The 18,773-nt window shown below is 38.1% G+C and overlaps 1 protein-coding gene across 1 annotated transcript in view; it reads right to left on the bottom strand.

Moving 5' to 3' along the window:
* BRINP1 (BMP/retinoic acid inducible neural specific 1) overlaps positions 1-18,773 on the bottom strand; it is a 122,849-nt gene that overhangs the window by 18,297 nt on the left and 85,779 nt on the right. Inside the window, exons 5-6 of the mRNA XM_044661510.1 lie at positions 8,972-9,208; positions 5,014-5,236 (exon numbers count right to left, since the gene is read on the bottom strand). Of these exons, the coding sequence (XP_044517445.1) occupies positions 5,014-5,236; positions 8,972-9,208 (460 nt within the window). The remainder of the gene's footprint in view (positions 1-5,013; positions 5,237-8,971; positions 9,209-18,773) is intronic.

The following is an 18,773-nucleotide window of genomic DNA, read 5'->3' as shown; positions in this document are numbered from 1 at the left end:
GTGCAATAGAACCAGTTCTTTAGTTTTCTTTTTTTAACATGTTGAATTTATAATATACTGTTAAAGGAGCAAGCAGTATGCAATCTATTGAGATTTGTAGTTTCATATTCCGCCCTCTTATTCTGTTCTCCATTGCATATGAAAATACTGATGGAGAGGGCTGTTAAGTACACAATATAATTTTTAAATCACTGTTTCCTTCACTAAAAAATGGGGATAACAATACCTACACTGCAGAGTTATGGTGAGGATCAAATGAGATAATATTTTTAAAGTGATCACTTGGCACAGTGTCTAAAGCATAGTAAGTGCCACAGAATGCTTGTTCTCTTCCCTCCCCCTTAATTCCCAGGAACACCACCTTAGTTCCAATGTTTGCTCATCACCTCTTACCTGGGGCATTGTATTAGCCTCCTAATAGGCATCCCTACCTTAAGTCTTTTCTATCTGCAAAACTGCCTAGTAGTTTTCCTAAAGCCTAGCCTGACCTTGTTATTCGCCTGCTTTTTCTCCTGAAAACTCCAGTGGTTTTCTATTGTCCTGAGAATCAAATACAAACTCTTCTACCTATCATTTGTAGAACTTCATAGTCTGGATCCAACCTACTTGCTGGTCTTATTATATATTACTCAGTATCTTATATATGAGTACAACCAATTTGCCCTTTTTATTATTGTTCATAAAAACATTCCATTTCCTAGAGACAGCGAGGTGGTACTGGATAGAAAGCTGAACCAAGAGTTAGGAAGAGTTAGAAAGCCAAGAGTTCAAAGCTGGCCTCAGGCACTTACAAGATTTATGACCCTGGACAAGTCACATCACTTCTGGCTGCCTTAGTTTACTCAACTATAAAATTAGGGTAATAATAATACCTACCTCGCAGGGTTGCTGTGAAGATCAAATGAGATAAAGTTTGTAAAGAGCACTTAGTGCAGACTCTGGCACTTAATAGGTGCTATATAATGCTTATTTCCTTCCCCTTCCCTTGCCATCTCTGTGCTTTGGCACAGGTAATCTACCATGTTTGGAATTTACTTCCTCTTAACTTTTGCTCCTAGAATTCCTAGCTTCTGTCAAAGTTCAGATCAAATTCAGCAACAATTCTATCAGAATTCTCCTCTGATCACCTTCATACGCAGTACTCCTGCCCTCAGAATTTTTGAAATATTTATGTTCTATGCATTTTTATTTTGTGACCTGTGTATATGTTTCCCACCAAGAAAATATAAGGGCTAGGGTTGTTTTGTTATTGTCTTTATAGGCCCAGCTTTTATCACAGCACTTAGTAGTGATTCAAGGGGGGTATATTAAATCGACTGAATGGATATCAGTGGAAGAAACATCCTTAATTCTCTCTAGATGATTTTAATTTTGTCTTGACATACTCAGTACCTAGTCCAGTACTTTGTATATAAATGCTTATTCATTGATTAGTTGATTAAATGAACACCTCTTAAAATTCCAAATAGTTGTCCTTATAGCAATCGTTCTAACCCTTGCCTATACTTCATGGAACAAATTAAATTGCAGAATTAAATTTTTTCTCTAATAGTTCATAAATCTGTTCCTTATGTCCTCAGTTGGATTGGCCACATGTTAGATTATAGGGGGATCGACCCTCTTCTTTTACAGCTGGAGAAACTGAAGCTGAGAGGGGAAATGTTCTGCCCAAAGACTTGGTGAAATGACCTGGCATAGGATGCAAGTCTCCTGACTCTTAGACTAATGCTCTTTTTACTATACTAAAAAAAAAAATTAAAGAGCTATAGGTAGCCAAGATACTTTCAGGAGCTAAATGACAAACCCAGAGACATTCACTTACCCCTTGATAGTGCAAACAGCACCTGGCCAACCGGCCTGATTTCCCACAGGCTTCAGCAAGGGCATCAAATTGATGTGAGGGAAAAAAAAAAGAGCAGTTCATCTGCAAATGCTAACTTGCTCAGCCAGCGGGGCCAGTGAAAGGTTTCTGGTGTCAGAGCCTCTAGCTGTCACCTCTTAATAGCAGAGAGGTTCCTTACCTTAGTGAGAAATGCTCATTAAATCTCTAGAGTCAGTCCTCAGAAAGAAGCTAGCACAGGCACTAAGGTAGAGCTCAGCCTCACTGCAAAGCCCTCAGTGGAATTAGCAATCACTTCCCAAGTGTCATTATATGCTCTGGAGGGAACTGGACCCATTGTTCATTAACTCCAACTACCAGTGTCTCCTTTACAGTGCTAACTAGCTACAAAGAGCCATAAAGTTAGAATTGGAAAGGAATTTTAAATAGAAAACATAGGAAACCGAGGCCCAGGTAGCAGAACTCCTTGGTACATTTTCAAACAGCCAGTTAGTTCAGAGCAAAGACTAGAATTCAGGACTCCTCACTCCTAGTCCACTACTTTTGGTTCTCTTTCCCTAGAAGCCCCAGCTAGAGGCAACCTTCACTTAGAAAGCAAGGCAAGTTCCCAAGTGCCAGAAATAAGCAAACAAACAAATTGCTAAAAAAGTATTGTTTTTTCCTCCCTCTTGTTAACATCCTGTGCTCTCCATATTTTCACGCAATTGCTTGGAGTCTAACTGAAACCTGTCCTTTATGAACAGTATCTTTTCCTGAAGACTACCTGGCTCCAAAGGATTCAGTGTGGCTTAGAAGTGAAAAGAGCATTCAGTTCAAGTTTGGGACTTACTACTAGCTAACTTTGCAAACTTGGGTATATCACACAAACCCTATGGGCTTCAGAATGATGAAGTCAGTCTAGATTAGATTTCTTAAGTCCCTCCTAGGTTTGATAGTCCATGATGCTTCCTTTTTCCCCTCTCCTCTAACCAGTTTATCTTTTTTAGTATACTGTTCCCTCTGCAGCTATGATTTGCTCTTCTAGGTAATGGCAAAATTAGGATTAGGGTTAGGCAAAGCAGACAACCACTGAGGATGAAACTCACAGGGTAGCGAGAGAACCATTGCTAAAAATGACATTTTATAAATGTACACATTTTGAGCTCCAAAACAATCTGATAGTTCATGGTCTTCAAGATTTTTTTTTTGCTAAGTGAAATAGCTTGTACTAGAGTGAAGGCTTCAAACCTCCAGCACCTGTGCAATGTCCCAACCTTTACCATCATGCAAAAATGACTGGTGTAGACCCTAATCATAGTTAGATAATTTGTGAAGCAAATATGCCTAAAGGTGTTAATGGACCACAACATCAGAGAGCTGCTGAATGTTAGAATTAAAAACGTGTATGCATAACAACTAGCCTAAACTTATCATTTTACACATGAGGAAACTGAGGCTTAGATTATAGAAGTTGTTTCCATAATCCCACATGGCTAGGAAGTAGAAAGGATGGAATTCCAACCTAGGTCTTAGAAATTTAAGTTCAGAAATCTTAAAGATAATAAGCCAGGTGGAGTCGAGATAGTGGAGTAAAGGGACTTCCTTATGTTCTTGCAAAGTTCCTTCCAAAAGAGTTGAAAAATAATGCCTCAAAATGAATTCTGGAATGGCAGAACCAATAAAAGGAAGGAGTGAAACAATTTTTCATCCAAAGGCAACTTAGAAGGTCAGCCTGAAAAGTCTGTTTCACTGGGGTAAGAATGGAGTATAATCCAATGTATTCTGTTCCCTAGCAAAATAGCAGCAAGCTTTGATAGTACCTGAATTGGCAGTGGTGACATGTAAGACTGTAAAGGGGATCAGACCACTGGTCAGAAGGAGATTGCAGGTGTCCTTTTGTTAGCATTGGGAGTGGGACTCCATTACATTGCCCATAAATGGTTCCCAACACCAATTCCAAGGCAAGGAGGAGCACTATCACAATAAAGTGTATTGCTACTGGGGAGAAAAGAACCTGGGCGCAGTTCCAATGTGGAAAAGAATGACTGGTCACTCACAAACAAGAAGATAGTCAAGGAGAGTTAGTGACTATATCTCTCCTTAGATCATACCACCCTGAAGATCTGAAAATTTATAACCCCCAGAACTAGCTCTGAAGCTTGGGACAGTACTCCCCTCCACCCTGGGAGCAGTGCCTTACTTTAACATAAAGTTAAAAGTTAAGTATTAGGCTAGAAAAAATGAGCAAACAACAATAACAAAAAATTAGCATAGAAAGTTATTATTTTGAAAGGTGATTTAAAAAAATACTCAGAAGAAGACAACAAAGTCAAAACAGCTACATCCAAACCCTCAAAGAAAAATGTAAATACATCCCAGGTCTCAAAAATATTTCCTGGAAGAACTCAAAAAGGTTGTTAAAAAATCAAATAACAGAGGTAGAGAAAAATTGGGAAAAGAAATATCAATGATGCAAGAAAATCATGAAAAAAGTCAACAGATTGGTAAAGGTCCCCCCCCCAATCACTAAGAAAAAAATCTTGAAAAATATAATATTTTTCATGGTAAATGAGGCATAAGAAATCCACAGAAACATACGCCTTTAAAAATGGAATGGGACAAATGGAGGGGGGAAAATATGCAAAAATTCACTGAAGAAAAGAACTCTCTAAATACTAGAATTGGCTAAATGGAAAAGGAAGAACAAAAACTCAAGAAAATAATTCCTTTTATATCCCTTCCACCTAAGAATCTAAAGTCCACATCCCTTCACTGCTCAAAAGTGATCAGCATTTATTGTGTTGTCTCTGAGAAAATAATAGTCATCACTTGTATAATACTTATGTGCCAAGCATTCTGCTAAATATTTTATCAACTCATTTGATCCTCACAACAACCTTGGAAGGTAGATGCTATTATTCATTCTGCTATATAGATGAGGAAACTGAGAAAAAGAAAGATTTCGTGATTGGCTTAGGGTCAGACAGCTAGTAAGTGTCTGAACCTGGATTTGAACTCAAATATTCCTGTCTTCAGACTGATGATCTATCCACTACATCATGTAATTGCCCTATGTTGTCTTCATAGTATGTCACCATTTACCTTACCTTACAAGATCTTTTCCAATAGAAGTTCCCACCCCTCTCACATCTAGCTGTTTTGGGGACAAAGGAGAGGAGAGGGGAGGCACTCACCTTTCTCTTGGCAGCTGGTGGTTTGGGTTATGGCGGCAGCGTACACTGAGGCCAAAGAGTTTCCGGGCAGTGCGCTGGATCTTCTGTCTCTGAGCTTCTGTAGAGCTCTGGAGCAACTTATAGCGGTTCTGTAGATCCCAATCATTCCCCCAATGCTGGTGGATGCTCCCAATGGTCAGAAAATGGTTGTTAGGTAGCCTCTTCATGAATGATTTAAACTCATCTGTGCAAAATATAAGCCCACATGCAGAGGATAAGCCCAGAAAATGCCCTCCACAAATACCCACATGATAAAAATGATCACTGAATAATGCAGGCTTCCAAATAAGGTTACATGATTGAATATTCCCTGGTAACAGAAATCATCCCACAAATGTCCTTCCTGTTCTCAACTCCTAGCCCTTTATCTCATCTCCTAGGAAATACAGGGATGATAACATGGATAGTTTCATTTTTTCCGCTTATACTTATTGACCATGTGAACTTGAATGGCCCTTTGAAAGCATTTATTCCATCTTCCTTTTGCAAAGGAGAAAACTGAGGTTAAGAAAAATGGGAGGTCACAGATCAAGTTAGTGGAAGACTCTGAAGCCAAGTCTCTAGACTCCCAAGTCAGTGCTCATTTCCAGCTTTTATATTGAAGGGTTAAAGGTATTTGGGTATCATTGTTACTCTTTAAATATGAAGGGTTTGAGTAATTTTTCTCAATGTCCACATGACATCACCTAAAGCAAACAAGCTAAAACTAAAACAAGATTTGGGTTCTCATGAGACCTTTTTTTGTCTTAGACCTAAAAATATTTGGATGGGTGACTTAGTGGAGAGGTGGATTCCTATCTATCCCTGTTCAGTCATTTACATTGGGTCCAATTCTTTGTGACCTTATTTGGGGTTTTCTTATTGGAGTGGTTGCCATTTAATTTTCTAGTTCATTTTACAGATGAAAAAACTGAGGCAAGCAGGGTTAAGAGACTTGCCTAGGGTTACACCTCTAATAATTTATGAGGTCAGATTTAAACTAAAGAAAATCAGTCTTCTTAATTCTAGGCTTAAAAATCTATCCACTCTGACACCTAGATGCCCCTATCTATCCCTAGAGACCCTTAAAAAGAGAAATGCTTTAAGTAGCTCACTTCGATGAAGTAAATGATGCTAATAACCTCTTAAAATCCCTTCTACCTTATATTTTTATGTATGGAAGTTTCCTGAGTCCATTTAGCAGCTGACTCATTTATTGATAAAGAAAGAGGTTTCTCTCTAAGCTGTGTGCAATGAACAAGCATTCTTCATGCCTATGGCTTCAGAGTTTATAGTAGACTGGGAGATGAAACCCAGGAGTTCAGGGTTCCAAATCCCAGTTCTAACAAGCAAGGAAGCCTCCCAACCCAATCCTTCAGTAAGCATAAACAGGTCTCTGAAACTCTATGTGTTCTGGCTGAGTTCTGTTTAAGCCTAAGCATTTGGGGACATGAAGGCATTTCTGCCTGGAGGGAGGAGTTGATAGTCTTTAGCAGTAGTTGGCCATTAATCCGATGAAATTACCCTGAGTTGAAGCTGTTAATGCTATTATGGGCTGAAAATGAAAAGAAGAAGAAGGGGGGAAAAAATCAAACCACAGATGCATGTATGGATTTCTCTCCTTAATGGGCGATGCTGTTTTCAATTGAAACATACAGGGGCATTAAAGAATGAATGTCCTTGTGGGAAGCAGGCACAATGCATAAGTCATCGAAAGTGGTCTATCCAGCTTATTACGTGCCTTCTCATCTTCTTGTCTTTCCCCACCCAAAGTGGTTTCCCTTCCTTCCAAGGATTTTATTCAGAGAAGCTGGCCAGCTTTTGCACACAGTCTCCCTTTGACTAAGTCTTAGAGCAATTAGGACAGAGTTCTTTCCAAAATTTTATTTTCACCCACATTCCTTTTGTTTAGGATCAAAAAATAACATTACAAATAATATGAATTATACCACAAACTCCCTTTCTTTCATGAATTTGGTACAGTTTTAAAGGGACTAAGTAGCATTAGCAGCTTTACTTTAGTAATGTGACCTTGCTAAAAATGAATATTGGGCAAAAGCACTAATAGCTCATACAATCAGAATACAAGACCTGGAATGAGCTTTAGGATATAGGATACTAGAATATCAACATGTAGAATATTAGGGTTGGAAGAGACAACCTTAGAAAAGAATGTCAGAAAACTGAATGTTTAAATTGGGAGATGTACATAGATATGTAACAGAATATTTAAAACACAAACTATTAGGCCAAGATGGAAGGGACATTTGAACATGAAATATTAGAATATAAACCTTGATAATGTTATAACTGGAAGAAATGGTGCATACTGCTAAATATGTGATAAGGACTATGGTAAAGGATATGTAAACTATTCTGCACCAATGCAAACACAAATAAATTGGAACTTTATTAGAGAAAATAACTTCTTACTTCAACCCTCACCAGAATAAATAGTATAGTAACAGAATAGTAACATGGGGTACTTTCTGCTCTGTATTTTGATTTATTCTCCAAACAGGGATGTGAGTGTAGTATCTCATAGTGTAGAAGCAAAAAGTTTTCTATGCCATCATTAGAATTATCTTTGATCCTTTTGAAAATATGCCAAGGATACGCACAGAAAATATTGAATGGCAATGATTTTACCTAGAGAATATCAATTTACCTTGCTCTTGTTCTGTGAGCCATGGGACAATTCTCAATAACTATGCTGTTATTTAGCAGTTGTGTCTCTGAACTTTTAAAGGCACCTAGGGAACACATGGGATAGGAGGATACTCAGGGTGGTCTTGGATTGGAGTTGAAGGTACACAGAGGTCTCTGTCAGGAAAGCAAATGATCTTGGTTCTACATTCTACTACTGGATTTACTTTGTGACCTTATATTGATATTTTTGATTCTCTGACATAATGGTGAATAGAAATGTCTCTGAAATATTCTTGTTCTCTCAGGGAAGATTTCTAGAAATCATTTCCTATCTCTACCTAGTTATTTTTGTTGTGGTGACTGTTGCATGTTGGAGCTTATTTATGTTATTATAGTATTATAGTAACTCTCTCCTACTCTCCCCATTTCCCTTTCTCTCTCTCTCCCTTTCTCTCTCTCTCTCTCTCTCTCTCTCTCTCTCTCTCTCTCTCTCTCTTTCTCTCTCTCTCTCTCTCTCTCACACACACACACACACAGATATAAGCAATGGTTTCAGTCACAAACAAACACGGAATGGCTCCAGTCACACAAAAAATACACTGAGAATGGCTTACGTCACACATCAACAGAAATAGAATGGCTGAGGTCACACAAATGCACAGAGAGGCTCAAATCACATACACTCACAGAATGGCTGGGATCACAAATGCACACAGAAAATGGCTCAAGTCACACGAAAACAGAGATAGAGTAGCTGAAGTCTCACAAACACACAGAATAGGTGAAGTCACACTCAAAGAATGTCAGGAGTCACAAATACACACAGAGAATGGCTCAAGACACACGTATACATATAGAATTTCTGAAGTCACAACAGAGAATGGCTCAAGTCATACACATTCAAAGGCAATGGCTGGAGTCAAAAACAAACACTGAATGTTTGAAATCACACACACACACACACACAGAATGGCTGGAGTCAAAAAACACACAGAGATTGCCTCAAGTCACACAGAAACAGAAATAGAATGACTCAAAGTCACACACACACACACACACACACACACACACACACACACACACACACACGCGTAATGGCTCAAGTCACAAAAAAGAGAATCGCTCCAGTCAGACACAAAAATACACAGAGAATGGTCCAAGTCACACATGAACNCTCTCTCTCTCTCTCTCTCACACACACACACACACAGACACACACACACACAGACACACACACATGCACACACACACACATATAAAACAGGAGGTTATCAGTTGGTAGACTCTATACCTGAATTCTCCAGGTCCTTATAGGCTTCTGTCCAAGACTTGGCCATGTTGGCCAAGGTATACTCCATGATCTGGATGTCAGTGATTGGGCAGTTGCACTGTGGAAATTCCTCCGCACACTGACATCGGCACTGGCTGTTCTTACATACATATTCTCCCTCCCCATTGCACATAATGTAACTCAAGGCTGATTGGACAAATTTTTCTTGAAGATACTGAGGGAAGATTATCTGAAGACCTGCATGAAAACACAAAAAAGCACAAGAAGGAGAAAGAAGAAAAGATAGGAATGTTAAACAGAAGTTATTTTTGAAAGGTGATAAATTGGGATTTGAAGCTTCCAATGTTCTTTCAGCTTTTTACAAGTGAAGTCCTTTGGGATGGGCCAAAATTCAGGCACTTTGGAGAACCCAGCTTATTAGAGAAATCTTTTTTTTTTCCAATCACTTTCATGCTAACTCCACATATGCTGTGTTCTTTCTTCATGGATGGTTCCTTTATGGTGAGAACATCCTCCATTGAAACAAATCAACACCTCCATACTTTTCATGAGATCATTTTATGAGTTGATATGGCCAAAATATGTATCATGGGGTGGGAAATATTCTATTGAGAAGCTATCTACATTTACCAAATTTGGCACTTGGATAAAAAACTAGCCTGGACTTGAAACTTTTTTCAACTTAATAACAGCACTTTTTCTTTCAATTTTAAATAGCACTTTAAGATAACAAAACATTTTTCATATATTATCACATTTCACCATTATCACAACCCTGGGAGATACTTCACATCATACATATGAGGAAATTGATGTTGAAGGAATTAAATAAACAGTGCAAGGTAACACAACTAGTAATTATTCATGGCATGATTCAAACTTAGATTTTCCTGATTCTGAGTCCAGTACTTACTCCAGTAGGCCAAACATTAAATTCCACAAGCATAACTATCAAGACATGATAATAGCTTCACAGATTGATGCTGGATAGATATTTCATATTATTAGGAAGTCTTGCTCAGTATAGGTTTGAAGCAATAATCAAGCACCCTACATAACCTAGTTCATGTTGGAAAAGATTCTTTCTGTAGTCCAAGATATTTTGCCCAAGAAGATGCACAATAACTACTGTGATGGCCCTCCCCCCCCCCTCTACTGAAACTCATATTTTGGTGCATAGGGCAAAAGTATAAAGTATAGGAAAGTCTATGATCACTTATCAAAGACCAGAGAGCAGGAATCTCTTAGTGCCAAGGTTTCTTAAGGTCCCAATGTATTATGCTGAATGGGGTGTTAGAAAAATAGATGATAATAATAAATATTTGTTAAGCATATACTAGGTTTGGATCACTGTACCACTAGAAGGAAGGTACACAAAGTTTAAATAAGACATATTCTCTGCTTTCATAATACCTACAGATTAATGGAGGGATAAGAAATCTACTCAGTTTGTACAATACATGATGCTGTATGATAAGTGCATTGGACTTGTATGAAATAAAATATTATTTAGGAAGTGCCAAGGGGGAAGTTTTATATGTGTGTGTGTTATTTTTAAAGTTGTTCCGCTTTGTCAGAGAAGTCTTCATGGACAAGATGGCATTTAATTTGGGCTTTAAAATTTGGATAGGAATTAAGAAGAAAACAGGGAAAGAGAACATTTCAGGCATAAGCAGTAGCATAAAGGTCTAGAGGTGGGGCAGCACATGGTGTGTTTGAAATAGAGAATATAGAATCAAGAGACTATAAAGCCAGAGAAAGAATATTGAACATCAAAAACTGAGCCTGTGGAGATGACCCAACAATTTCCTAAAAACTTGCTCAATAAGTCCTTATTAAGCATACACTCAATGAATATGACATCGTTGGGTGCTAAAGGAGATACACAAATTTAATAAGATATAGTCTCTACTCCCAGGAGCACAGTCTATTAGGAGGAAGAGGTAGAAACACAGATGAGTATAGGGATAGAAACTGTACCTGTGAGGGAACAGGGGAGGAACCTCTCTCTTAATAATAGAGTTCCTCACAGCACTAAGGTCAAGTAATTTGTTCAAGGTCATATAGGCAGAATGTGTCCAAGGTGAGATGTTAGGTCAATCTGGCTTCAAAACCAACTCTCTAACCTCAGTGTCATTCACCCTCCCATCTTCATGGTGAGTACAGAAGATAGATTAAAAACAAATTGCCACATGTGGTCTGAGGGAGAAGGTCACTGGAATCCGAGGATCTTCAACAACATTCCAGGGATAATTGAATCCTCAAGGGACCTAGCTAGTTTCAGCCAGCAGATTTGGTTTGATTCTCTTCTTCTCTTCCTACCCTTTCTTTCTCCTCTACTGATCTAGCTCCCTCACACTTACCTCTTTCCTAGTTCTCTTGTTTGGAGCTTGTGATGATCCATATTATCCATCATATACCCTCTGTCTAGCCTTTTGAGCTTAGCAGTGAGAAGCAATAAAATCAAACCAAACAAGGGACTAGAATCCGACTTAGTCAATAAACTACCTGAAGAAAACTTTCCTGAGTAGAGAATTGAGAATTCCCTCTGGCTTTCAATATTCCCTGTCTCCAATTCTGAGACCATTTAGCCCCAGCCCCATCCTCTTCTCTCCACCTAGTTACTGATTATATTTATTTTTATCTTTGTCCATTCCAACAAAATACTATGAAAAAATTTTATCTTTTCTCTCTGACTGTATATAATAATCATTTTTTAAATAAAGTATTCCCCCCTCCATGATATCTCAAAGAAGCAGGCAATGAAAGGGCTATTCTCCCCATTTTTTTCAGATGGGAAAACTAAGGATCATTAGCAGGGGTGTCAGCCCAAGTCTCCCAATTACAAGACCAAGGCTCTTTCTGTTTCACCATGCCACTGCACTGTTTCCATGTGCTTGCTCATCATTTTCTTTATCCTCTGTGTGTGGGGAGAACATTTTCTATTCTTGGTTTCAGCCCAAAAGGAACTTGGGGAGCAAGTTTTTAGAAAAATGCGTCAAATCATCTTAGTTTGGCAGGGATTCAAAAAGCTGTATTACTTTCTATGTTTAATGTAACTGGAAGGGGAAAAAAAGGAGAAGGCTTGGCATTGGGGGATTTTTTTTTCCTTCTGAGCAGTTGTAACACAAACAGGCTTCTCTTAAAAACGGAAACTCCGTCCGTGCCTCCGTGTCTCTAAGGCAAAATCTCTTGGGTAATTTTGAAGGAGAATAATGAAGACAGAGGCAATTAGGAAGTACTTTTCTGCAAAATGTCATTACTGTTGAAAGTTACATAACTATTTTGTTAGCAGTGGGGATTCACAAATAGCCGTGGCCAGAGACTTCCATCGGTCACCTGTGTTCAACAAAGAAGCCCAGTTCTGGCCTTATATATTGGCACCTCGCTCCCATTTCACCCATTTCAATGGAAGCCATAAATATCTTGGGGCAGGATTTGGCCCATAGAACCACTATTGTACAGACATACAGCTGCTGTCTATGTGGATATTTTGCTCCACATAACTCCCAAGGAACTAACCATGTACATATTCACAGAACCCCATATATGCCTATGCAAGTAATAATGACCCAAATTTATGGAACAATAACTCATACACACATAATGACACCTCATGTATCTGGTACTTTAAGGTTTACTCTTTTTACAATAACTCACAAGTTTGGAGTTTGGTGGTTCAAGGGCTATTATCCTCATTTTATAGACTGGGGGGATATACTCCTAGAAAGAGCAAAGGACTTGCCCAAGGTCACGAAGCTAATAGGTAGTTGGCACAGATCTTATGCCCACAGGAGTTATAAAGGATGTTAAAAAAAGGCAAGGGCACTCCTTTGTGAAGGTAATCAATTCCACTGCACAATTGGTAGGACTTACAAAAATTCTGATTTTCATTTCAAAACCAACTCACCCACACCAAACATATGGAAAATATTTTTTCCCTCCCAGACTACTTAGAATTTTAAATGTGATGCCTTCAATATGCAGGATGTGTGGGCAATGGGGGATGTGTGAACATTAAGATGAAGACCATCACTTTCTGCTTCTCTCTCCCTTGGTAGTTCAAATGGTGATTGTTCAGCTTGAGAACACAGAAACTCAGTACATCTAGTCCTTCTGTCCCTGACCCTGACATGATATGCACCACCTCCATTCTGATCCTTCCATTTAAATGAAGGAAAGGGTAAGGAAAAGGAAGAGGATAAGCATTTATGTGGTACCTCCTATGTGCCAGGTACTATATGAAGCACTTTACACAAAGGATCGTTTGATCCTCACAACATTCCTGTGAGGTAAGTACTATTATCCCTATTTTACAGTTGAGAAAACTGAGGCAAACAGAACTTAAAATGACTTTTCCAGGGTCACATAGCTAGTAAGTATTTAAGTTTGTATTTGAACTCAGGTCTTCCATTTCCAAGCCCAGGTACATTCTCTAGCTGCCTTTAAACCCATACAAAAAAGGGATCTATCTCCATGAATATCATCAGGATAGGAGTGCCTTAAAAAATTGCCTTCCCTACCTACTTTATAGATAATGATGATAATGATGATGATGACTGGCATGCATATAGCATTATTATTTCATTTAATCCTTACAGTAACCCTAGGAGATAGGTGCTATTATTATCCCCCTTTTATAGATGAGGTAAGTGATTTGCTCAGGATCATACATCTAGAAAGTGTTTGATGTAGAACTGAATTCGTATCTCCCTGTCTTGAGGTCCAGTGTTCTGTGTCCTGTGCCACCAGCCTCCTAGATAATGATATTCCTAATAACCAAATGAGGGGATTGGACTGGGTGATTCTAAATTCATCTTCTTGTACCAACATCCTAAGAAGAGCCTGAAGAAAAGTTCCGAGCCAGGAATGGCCATGGTATACTCCAGACATCTTTAAGGCAGGGGTCATTTCAGATCGTAGGATTTAGACCAAGAAGGAACTTTACAAATCAAGCCAAATCCTTTGGAAACTGAGGTCCTTCAGAGGTGAAGTGACTTGCCAAGCTAGATAAATAGCAAAGGACAACATCAGCATTCCAACTGACATCTTCTGGAAGTCACTTACCTACATACTTATGGCAGTCACTTACCCATAGACCACAACTTCTTCATCACATACCCTAATTCGTGCAGGTGCTATAATCCCTTTAGGGACTCAATAAATTTTTCTTGACTAAATGGATATTTTACTGACCTATTTCATTAGTAGCTTAAATGTATGTTCTTTTCTGGTGTCAGGGAGAAAGAGAAAGGCACCAACTGAGAGAGAAAGAAAAAAAAAAAAAAGAAGGTCCTTCTGCGATGGAAGATAAATATTTTTCTCTCCTGTTAAGAGCACCAGAATGCAACCCCCTGTAGACATCGTCAAGCCCTATAGGACTCCCAGCTGTTGTCTTGTACCTGGTAAGTTCTGCCTGTCAGATTCTGTCGGTTTCTGAAATGCATGAGGCAGAGGGAATAATAACTCCGAGTGAACCGCCTGCAAGCCTTCCGGCCTGATCTCCTTCCTCACAAAAAGCCCAGGGATTTCAGACTGGCAGATAAAGGACTTTATAGCTGGAACAGCAGCGCTGAACCCCAGTGTAATGAAGGCACGCAGGTCAATTACCCATCTGTTTGTGTTTCTATTGCGCTGAATTACAGTATCCATCGCTGACAGCTCATTGGAGTGGAATGGAAATAAGACAATAATTCACCGGGTGAAACTGTGCAGAAAGGGCGAAAAGGCTGTGATCTCATTCAGAAGTTCAGTCCTGTCTCCGTGACGGGTCATTTACGCTCTGGGAAAAGGGAGAGAGGCAGCCACAGGGCTTTTGCAATCTCATGAGGCCACTTGTTTGCCTTCCTTAGTGAAGGGAGTAGGAAGTGGGGTTTGGTTAAGGTCCAAATCACAGAACAACAGAATGTCAGAGGTGGAAGGAATAGGAATCCCCTCCCTAACGTCCCTGACAAATGGTTTTCCAGTCCTGCTTAAAGACCTCCAGGGAGAGGGAAGCTGCTACTTCCTGAGGCATCCCATGCCACTTCTGTACAGAGAGTTTGTCTTTTTTTCATAGATACATATATATGTAATTTTTATATTTATATATGAGTGTGGAAGGGAAGACATATGTTTTATATAATATTAATAGCTAACATTTATACAATGCTTCCTATATGCCTGGCACTGTTAAGTACTTTATATTTATTATCTCACTTGATCCTCATAACAACCAACGGAGATGGGGCTATTATTATTCCTATTTTACAGATGAGGAAACTTAGGCAAATCAAGGTTAAGTGACTTATGTAGGATCACAAAGCTATTATGTATATGTGGTTGGATTTGAACTCAGGACTTCCTAACTTCAGACTTTTATTACCACTGGGCCAATATTAGGATCATAAGGACCATAGATTGAGAGATGAAAGTGATGTTCAAGATCAGTCATCTAGTTTAATTCACTTATTTTACATTTGAGGAACCTGAGGACTAGTGAGTTATCCAAAGTCACAAAAATAGTAACAGACAGAGCTGGGATTTGAACTCAAATCTTTTAAAATTCAAAACCTGTTCTCTTCCAAAAATCCTATTCAGGGCAACTACCACTCCAGCTGTGACTATAGATCTGTTGCTTAAGGCCTAGCAAAGCTAATGCCTATTCTACATGCCATCCCTTCAGACACTTCTTTGCCCTAGATGACTTAATATATTCAGTTTTAGCCTAGTCCTTGCCATGCTTCTAATCTTAGATTGATACTAAGTCAGAGGATAAGGGCTTTTTAAAAATGGGTACATAATTTAGACATAAAAGGAGACATCATAAGCAAAATAAGAGGAGCATGGAAAATTTTACTTGTTGGATCTATGGATAAGGAAAGAATTTATGACCAAATAAGAGGTTGAGATCATAATGGTTTGACAACATGAAATTTAAAGAAGTTTTTGCACAAATATAACCATTATAGCCAAGATTTGAAGGAAAACAGGAGCCTAGGACATCTTTACAGGAAGTTTGTCTGAAAAAATATTTCATTTCTCAAATACATGGAGAACCGAATTAAATTTATAAAAATATAAGTCATTCCCCATTTGATAAATGGTCAAAGGATATGAACACACAGTTTTCAGAAGAAGAAATCAGAGCTATCTAAATTCATAGGAAAACATACTTGAGATCACTATTTATTAGAAAAATGCAATTTAGAACAACTCTGAGGTACCACCTTACACCTATCAGGTTGGCTAATATGACAGAAAAAGCAAATAACATGTTGAAAGGAATAAGGGAAAACTGGGTCATTAATGCATCACTGATGGAGTTGTGAAATGATCCAACTATTCTGAAGAGCAAATTGGAGCCATTCCCAGGGGTTATTTTAACTATGCATATCCTTTAATCCAGAAATGCCACTATTTTGTCGGCTCCCCAAATATATCAAAGGAAAAGGACTCATACATCCAAAATTTTTTATACCAAATCTCTTTGTAGTGGCAAAAAATCGGAAATTGAGGGGATGGCCATCAATTGGGGAATGGCAAACAAGTTGTGGTAAATGATTGTGATGAAATATTATTGTACTATATGAATGATAAGCAAGATATTTCTGAAAAACCTGGGAAGACCTATATGAAACAATGCTAAGTGAAATAAACAAAACCAGGAGATCATTGTTTACAGAAACAATAAAATTGTAAGATGATGAATTGTAAATGACTGAGCTCACTTTTAGCAATTCAGTGATCTAGGACAATTCCAAAGGACTTAGGAGAAAAAATGCTATCTGCCTCTAGAGAAAGAATGATGAAGTCTGCATGCATATTGAAGCATAATTTATTTCATTTTCTTTTTTTCTTGCTTTTTTCACACAATGGATAATTATAGAAATAATTTTATATGATTTCACATGTATAATTGATATTACATTTATTGACTTGGTGAGGGAGGGCTAGAAAGAAGAAAAAATTCAAAACTCAAATTTTTAAAAGAAAACAAAAACAAATAAACTTTTAAAAAAATGAAACATCTTAAAAGACAAAAAGAAAAAAGGAGAATGGTCAGGTCCCTTTCAGCTCTAAGATGATGTTTTAACATTCTATATTTTAATGGCCTTATGGACTTTAAGTTATGTTCTAAAATTAGAATCAACATTGTCACTGTCATATCCCTGACCCAACCCAGGCTTCTATATGGATTTGGATTAGAAACTCTTTATCACATGATTCTCTAGGATGCCATGATCATTTGCCAAAATTGCATTTCTTTCCCCTAGGAGTGTAAGGTCTATTTCTCTCACCACCTCTTCAATCCAGTTCTGTCTCTAATTTTTATTAGGACGACTGCCTTGGTTTCCTCAGCTGTAAAATGAGCTGGAGAAGGAAATGGTAAACCACTCTTGTATCTTTGCCAAGAAAATCCCAGATAAGGCCACAAAGCATTGATTGTGACTGAAAAATGACTGAAAAACAAAAAGGAATGGAAGAAGGAAGAATATGCCCCTACTGAATGCTGCCAGGGAGTAAATTACCAACTGATACTTCTAGATCCTCCTACTGCTACCATTTTTCAACAACCACTCCTCATTTAAAGCTGACATCATCCATCCCTATCTCCCTGTCTAGAGACCATTTTTGCCACTTTCTAAACTTCTGATCATTCTCCTTCTTTTCTCAAAGACTTCAATACTAGGCATATGGTCCTCTCAAAAAATCCAATCTCAGCCTCAGGCACATATCATCATCCTCATAATGATAACATCACCATCAACAAGAAAAATAAAAACAACAGCTATCACATTTAACATTTTAAGGTTTTCAAAGCACTTTACATATATTATTTCATTTGACATATTGGTTTCTCTTCAAACACTCTGGTTTTCCAGTATATGAATCTTCTCAACTGCCAAGATTTCCATCTCTCTTCTATTTTAGCCTACCTACTTCACTATAGACCTTATGACAAAAGAAAAATATTTAGTGTCTGTTTTCCTGAAATATTGAAATCCTACTCTCTGATCACCTCCTCCTGTCCTTTGTTTTGGTCTCACAACTAATAACTTTTGTCCTTTTGGAGATTTCTGGTTGTTTGTCTTGGTTCTTTCCTATTCTCCCAGTCACCAATGCAGTGGCCTCATTTTTCTCTCTTCACAGTCATAAGCTTATATAGTTAAATGGTTTAAAAATACCTGATCCATCAGGATAGCTGTTTCAAATCTCTTCTTTCCTTTTCAATTCCCAGATTCTGTCCACCTCATCCTCTCACTTAGTAGATAACCTCATATTCTACCTCACTTAGAAAAGTAAAGAATTTTCTTAGCCCTTTTGGTTCCCAGGTTTAAAACTGTGTACTGACCTTTGTCTCTTTCTTCTTGCTTACACTCTTATCCAAATTCTTCTAATTCTCCATCTACAATACCTCCTCACTCCTACTACCAAAAAACAAGCTTAGACTCTTTATCACCTCTCTTCTAGATTATTAAAATTTCCAGTTGGTCTTTCTGTCACATATTTCTACATTCTTCAATCCATTCTTCACACATTGCCTTTAAAGGGGAAGGGAGGAAAATCTAATACACTAGTCACTCTCTATGATCGAAAAAATTTTCAGTGGCTCCCTATTGATTTTAGATTAATTTAAAACTGCCTATTTTTAGCAATTAAGGCTCTCTATAATCTAGATCAAGTATACCTGTCTAGTTTTATTTCTTCTTAGTCTCCTTAACATGCCCTATATTCCAGGCAAATTGAATTAGTAGTTTTTTCCTGAATTCCCCCTCACACATAGAATCCCAAATGTGTAGTTACAAAAGCCTAGAAAACA

The sequence above is a fragment of the Gracilinanus agilis genome, chromosome 2 (assembly GCF_016433145.1).
Source record: "Gracilinanus agilis isolate LMUSP501 chromosome 2, AgileGrace, whole genome shotgun sequence".
Classification (NCBI taxonomy): Eukaryota; Metazoa; Chordata; class Mammalia; order Didelphimorphia; family Didelphidae; genus Gracilinanus; species Gracilinanus agilis.
Note: the sequence above shows the minus strand (reverse complement) of the source record. Positions and strands in the feature narration are given on the sequence as shown.